The 6,814-nt window shown below is 41.1% G+C and overlaps 1 protein-coding gene across 1 annotated transcript in view; it reads right to left on the bottom strand.

Annotated features, from left to right (window-relative positions):
- Positions 1-6,814, bottom strand: part of SV2C (synaptic vesicle glycoprotein 2C) — a 164,602-nt gene that overhangs the window by 16,058 nt on the left and 141,730 nt on the right. The window contains exons 8-9 of the mRNA XM_010847613.1: positions 3,718-3,876; positions 703-836 (exon numbers count right to left, since the gene is read on the bottom strand). Of these exons, the coding sequence (XP_010845915.1) occupies positions 703-836; positions 3,718-3,876 (293 nt within the window). The remainder of the gene's footprint in view (positions 1-702; positions 837-3,717; positions 3,877-6,814) is intronic.

Raw genomic sequence — 6,814 nt, 5'->3', positions numbered from 1 at the left:
GCTGGTCCTTCTGCTGGTATTGGGCCATTATTTTGACCTCATGGGACAGAGCGACCAATGTGTGGGGTGATAGAGCAGGGGCTGTGTGATCAGATGAGCCTGGGCTCATATGTCAGCTATGACCAGCTGAACAACTGTGGCCAAATTACTGCAGTTTTTGAAGCTTCAGCTATTGTGAAAATTAAACAGGACAATGAGTGTCTAATAACCTGAGGTAGGAACCAGCATATAGTCAGTGTTCAGTCAATGTTTGCTTCCCTAAACTTTTTCCCTGGGGTGTTTCCTAGACTCCATTAAGTGGATTGAATTAAAAGACTGTATGTGACTGAGCATGTACTGTCCATCTCTGTAGACTGTAGTTCAGGCCAGCTCACTTAAGCTAACAGCAGAGTTTGAAATCAAGACTGTCAAATGACTACAGGTTAATTCTCTGCTTTAAAAATTATTCACCACAGGATTATTATTATTATTATTTTTTGCCAACTTTGAGCTCAGCCTGTTCCATCTGCATTAAATACGACAAAAACAGTCACTACAAGCTCAGCTTTGATCCAACCTGATGGAGGGAGTTTGTTCATTTATACTTTAACGTTCACTTGCCCCATAAGCGTCTGCCCACACCTATCACCAAATAGGTATCACGTCTCTGCCAAGAGCCAGGGCTGTGAAGAGGACCCAGGCAGGGTTAAGTGGCACACCTACCTGTTTTGTTAAAAACGGTTTCAATAAATGTGCAGTTCTTGAAGTAGGTGTTGACTGAAGTCACATCCTCAAAGGTGCAGGACTTAAAAACTGAATTTTCGAAAGTTATAGATTTGAACCTGATCCCTGCAAATCTGTCCAACACACACAAAAGATTCATGTCAATGATTGTGTCTATCAGGGTACAAAGTTAAGTCAAACAGATTTAGAGATGTGATGTTCCACTACGGGCCGTGCTAAATCGCTTCAGTCGTGTCTGACTCTGCGACACGATGGTCTTTAGCCCACCAGGCTCCTCTGTCCATGGGGCTTTCCAGGAAGGAATACTGAAGAGGGTTACCTGAGGTTCCACTATGGACTCTCTTAATTAAAAAGGACAGTGGCTTCTGGGTTTTCTACACTCTTAGCTCTCCCCCCTCTTCCTCGTGGAGCCTGTCCTTTTGACTATCTCATTGCTCCCAATATTATTTTCCACCAGAAAAAGAGATGGCATCCAAAATAACTTCATGTAGGCTTCAGCAATGTTGGTAAAAGGGTGTTTGTGGGGTATACAGTTGAAGGCATTGAGCTTGGAGATTACCTGTGGCTACCGATTCTTTGTTTTTTAATCCTATCCTCCCTCTTGCTCCTTCACATATGCCTTTATTTGAAAATTCTCTATTTGGGGTTAACAGCTGTAACTTGAGCATGTGTTCCCATGCTTACTTTTATTTCCAAAGCTGATAACCTGAAGACTCTTTATTCTAGTGTAGGGACTTCCAATTATCTTAAAGAGAGGATGGGAGAATCACTTATGTGACGAATGATTATCTCAAGGGTCAAGAAACTTATTGCTCACAGTCATTTCCAAGAATATTTTTCTTCTCAGTGCCAAGAGGTGTTCCTCAAACCAAGCTGAATGACCATAGCTCGGCCTATTTTTGGAAATGGTAGAATGATGAAACTTGCTCTGATTCATTTTGGGTGATGCAAGAGGGAAGGTGGAGATGATAATAGTCACAATCATTCTGACATCTTAGAAGGGTTTATGGTTCAGATATTAAGTGTTGATAAAGACCCTTGGGAGACATGTATACATATCTATCAATGTGTCTTGGTAATGTATTAAGAGACTGTGAATGTATCCTTCACCAGTCATTGAGAGGAAAATGCTTATTCAACTGGGGAAGAAGTTAATACACCATATACCAGTGTTGTTAGGGCAGAAAGGGACCAATCCTCTTAGGCAAGGAAGATGACTTAAAAGTAATTTACTATTGAGATTTTAAAAATTATCCTCACTCTAATGCCAGACTGCATTTGTCAGCTCAGAATGTGCTAGGTGCCTACGAGACCAACCTCCATAAAACATTCACCCCCTACTCTAGGAGTTCGGAGGAAGATCGCCTAAGCCATAAATCTATCTACAGAAGGAGGGTAAATCATGGCACATTTTAAGAAGATCACTAATTTTCTGAAGTGAAACTGCACTTGGAAAGGGGAAACAATTTTTCCTCCCCCCGGGGGATGCTATCTGCATAGAACACACATGGAGAACAATTCAAAATGTTCAAAAAGGAAAAAGTAAGTCTTTGCCCTCCCATCCTCAAGCTACCCAGTTCTTTTTCCCAGAGAGGACCACTATTGTCATTTGCTCGTATGCTCTTCAGGGAGCGCTCTGCAGACACTACTCTACACTTTGCTTTGTTCTCCTCAGAGTCTACTTCAGAGGCCACTCCTTATCAGTACACGAAGAATTGCCATTTTAGAAGGCTGAACAGGAAAACTATTTTTAAAAACTGAGTTAGTTAGTGGTATTTCAAATTTCCATGAAAGACAAAAAAATTTTTTTCTATCACCTTCTAAAATAAACTTATGGGCTTTACAAGGATTTTAATATTATTAAAATTATTAATCATTACATTGCCAAAGTAAAGAATTTCTCCATGATTGACCATATTGGAGACCATATGACCATACTGTCTTATTTTTTTTAAAATATGACATACTAGAAATTTCTAATGGGATTACAATAATTTTTAAATAATGAAGTCAATTTTCAACCTAGAATTCTAGAGCACTTGACTCCAAGATTTCTGTAGAAAAACAAGTACAGATTCAAGTCAGTATTTTGGGAGGGAGAGTAAAGATCCTCTGTGGATCAGGCCTCCCAGTGAATTGCCAATCCATATAGTTACCTCCTAGTTGGTAACTCTCCTTTTCATTACACAAACCATAAGCATCCCACAGAATTAATTTTCATCTTTCCAAACTGGTTTTTGCCCAGAGAAACTTTTATCAATTATGTTTGATTTTTACTTTGATCTGTTTTTAAATTGGGAGGATTTCCTAAGAATGATGTAAACCAACAGAAAGTCATACCAGCCTTGTCTGTCCTTTTCCATCTCCAAAAAAATAAACCAGACCATTTCTTGAATCAGTTCTTCCTCCTCATCATGAGGAGTTCCACACTCCATACTCAAAAATGTCCTTTGCTAACTTATCTTCTATTTTTAAAGCCCTTAACTTTGGAAAATCATTCCAATTCTTTAACTGAAACTTTCTCTGATACAACTTAACCCCAATTCTTGAACCAGCATAGTGGAGAAGGAAGGAATTCTGAAGAGTAGCAGCCCCCTTTTCCAGAGACAAAGAACAGGCGTGAAATTACATGTCAGATTTCCTCTTTGAGTTAAATAACACTATAACCTGTTTTCTCATAATCCTTACTCTTCCCTTCCATAACTTATTTTGCTCGCTTTCCAGGGCCTCTCTGAATTTTGTTTTCATACCAGTCTATTTCACTCCTTTACAAATGGGAAGTAGCTCAGTTTAAGAAGTAATTTAAGTGAATTCACTGATATACGTGTATCTTTTCTTTAAAGGCCATTTGGAAGCATTTGAATTCAGTCTGAAAATGACTACATGTACAAACTGAAAAAAAATTGTGCATACGCATATTTTAGTGTCATGAAGGCAAATAAGAAATACAGTTTTAAGATGAGGTAGGATTAAATGATTTAAAAGTTTCTGGACCTGCCATTGTCACATTCCATTCCGGTAATAATCTGATTTGCCATTGTAAAGTTAATAGTTGCATTTGAAAATTTCACTTTTGGTTCATCTACATTTTTCAACACATTCGACTGCAGATGTTTAATGACATCGGGGAACCAAACAGATAATCCGTAGTACCTGCAAAGACAAAGAAATGTGAGTTTGTAAAGGTGTTTGCTTTCAAGGGTTTTGATCATCTTTACTATCATTATTCTGAATTCTTTTTCAGGTAGTTTGTCTATTTTCCTCTTCATTTTTTTTTGGACTTCTGTGTTTCTAGTTTGTTCCTTCATTTGTGTAGTATTTCTCTGTCTTTTCATTATTATTATTATTATTTAACTTATTGTGTTTGAGGTCTCCTTTTCCCAGCCTTCAAGGTTGAATTCTTTCTTCCTTTTGGTTTCTGCTCTCCTAAGATTGGTCCAGTGGTTTGTGTAAGCTTCTATTGGGTGAGATTTGTGCTGGGTTTTTTTCATTTGTTTGTTTTTCCTCTGATGGGCAAGGCCGAGTGAGGTGGTAATCCTGTCTGCTGATGATTGGGTTTATATTTTTGCTTTGTTTGTTGTTTAGATGAGGCATCCTGCACAGGATGCCTCTGTTGATTGGGTGATGCCTGGTCTTGGATCTAAATGGTTTCCTTTGTGTGAGTTCTCACTGTTTGATACTCCCTAGAGTCTAGAGTCTTGGAGTCAGTGCTCCCACTCCAAAGGCTCAGAGCTTGATCCTTTTTAAAGAATGATCACATTTCAGGATTCCATATCACAGAGAAACCATCTTTTCCCATCACTTCACCTGGAGCTGCTGCCGGAGCTGTGGCCATGGCCGTCACCTGGAGACCCAGTGGGTGCATGCTATAAAGGTGTCTCTAAAGGTGCCGGCACTCTAGTGGCCATGACCATCTCCCTGCTATTTTCAGAGAGGTAGTGGTTCCTAGAGAAGCACTGCTAATTAGGACTGTGCCCCACTCCCCCTACCCCCACCCCCGTCCCTTAGCATTATGGGTCATCAGATAGGAATCTCATTGGCCCCTCCTCATCACAGGTCTGCAAGAATCAAGCTAGAGGGATGGCCTGGGTTTCCCTGGAGAATCTCAGGTCCTGAGTCTCTCCTTGGGAAAGAGACATGTGTAAGAATTCCATCCTACACAGGCATATCCTGGCCCAGAGGTTTCTCCTCATCCCCTCAGGCTGCACTGAAGAATCCCATCTCCTAGTCTCTAGCTACAAACTCCTGGGGTCCCCAAACTGTGAGGGCCCTTAGAGAATGACCTCTTTATTAACGGATGATTTTTCTTGGTTCCTTCACTACTGTGGTCCTGTTAGCCTGGGGGCAGAGCCCATGCCCTCAAGGTTCAAGGCTGGGAAAAAGGCCATTTAAGTATTTATTGGAAAAGCCAGGTTATTGCCCACTTTCTACCTCTCGCCGGTAGTATGTTATTCTAACAGATTACAGCTAAGCCACGCTGCCATGATCTTCAAAGCAGTAGCCACTAACCACAGGTATGAGCAGTTAAATGTGACCAGTCCAGATGAGACATATGTATGGGAAAAATGTAAAATTAGGTCATTAATCGTATTGATTAAATGTTAAGAAATGATAATATTTTGGACAAAACAAGTAAAATAAGATATATTATTAAAGTTTGTTTCACCAGTTTCCTTTTCCTTTTTTTCTACCCCTTTTTAAATGTGACCGCCAGGACATTTAAAATGATGCACGTGGCTGATGTTATATCTTCACTGGACAATGCGGCTCTAAACTGGTGCTTCCCACCCAAAGCAGGGTCTCTGGACCAGCACCATCAGAATCACCTGGGAACTTGTTAGAAATGCAGACCCTCGGGCCTCATCCAGACCTGCTGAATCAGAAACTGTGGGGTGGAGTCCTCCAAGGAACTCTTCTGATACTCAAGTTTGAGAACCACTGCTCTGATTTATCCCCAGTTACACTGAGCTACACAGCGGAAGAAGTGGTTATGAGAATCACTTGTGCATATAGACAAGCTAGGTTTAGAATCCTGGCCTTGCCACTTACCAGCCATGGGATCTTGGGCAAGTTATCAAAGCATCAGTTACCTGCTATCTCTAATATCAGAATGATGAGAGTAACCACCTCCCTGGGTAACTGCTTGGATTAAATGAAATGCAAAATACCCAGCACATAGCGAGTGCTCAAAAGGCTAAGTCGTTTTTACCATCAGCATTGTCAACAGGATTCCTGAACCATCTCTACCTCAGGATTCCATAGATTCCAGCCTCTTGTCTTCACATATCATGAAATAATTACTGCAGGGGTATGAGCGGTGGCCACTGAATATGAAATGACTCTGGAGGCAGCAACTCTGCAGGGCTCTCTATCTGTATCCAGAGGATATAAATCTTCAAAAATGTCAACAATGAGGGAAGCATGACACCCTGGAACATTCATCATCAATAACATGGAGGAGTTTCTGCCACGTTCCATTTCTTCAGCCAGTGTTTACTGGATAGCCACTGAATGCTACACATTGTGTGAAGTTTCAGGGACTTTATAAGGAAATTATAAAGCTTAAAACGTGGTCAATAACAGGTAAGTAAACAAAAGAAATCATAGATATTATCCTGTAACTCTTCATATTTCAAGAGCAAGACATTTGTTTTGCTTTTTCTTTGGATCTAGCCAGTGTTTAGCATATAGTAGAAACTTGCATGCGTCCATGCTAAGTCGCTTCAGTTGTGTCCACTCTCTGTGACCCTATGGAGTGTAGCCTGCCAGGCTCCTCTGTCTGTGGGATTCTCTAGACAAGAATACTGAGGTGGGTTGCCATTTTCCCCTCCAGGGAATCTTCCTGACCCAGGGACTGAACTTGCATTTCCTTGACTTCTGCATTCAGTTCAGTTCAGTTGCTCAGTCTTGTCCGACTCTTTGCCACCCCATGGACTGTGGCATGCCAGGCTTCCCTGTCCATCACCAACTCCCAGAGCCTACTCAAACTCATGTCCATCGAGTTGATGATGCCATCCAACCATCTCATCCTCTGTCGTCCCCTTCTCCTCCCGCCTTCAGTCTTTCCCAGCATCAGGGTCTGTCTCTTATA

This window comes from Bison bison, unplaced genomic scaffold (assembly GCF_000754665.1).
Source record: "Bison bison bison isolate TAMUID 2011002044 unplaced genomic scaffold, Bison_UMD1.0 scf7180017864252, whole genome shotgun sequence".
NCBI lineage: Eukaryota > Metazoa > Chordata > Mammalia > Artiodactyla > Bovidae > Bison > Bison bison.
Note: the sequence above shows the minus strand (reverse complement) of the source record. Positions and strands in the feature narration are given on the sequence as shown.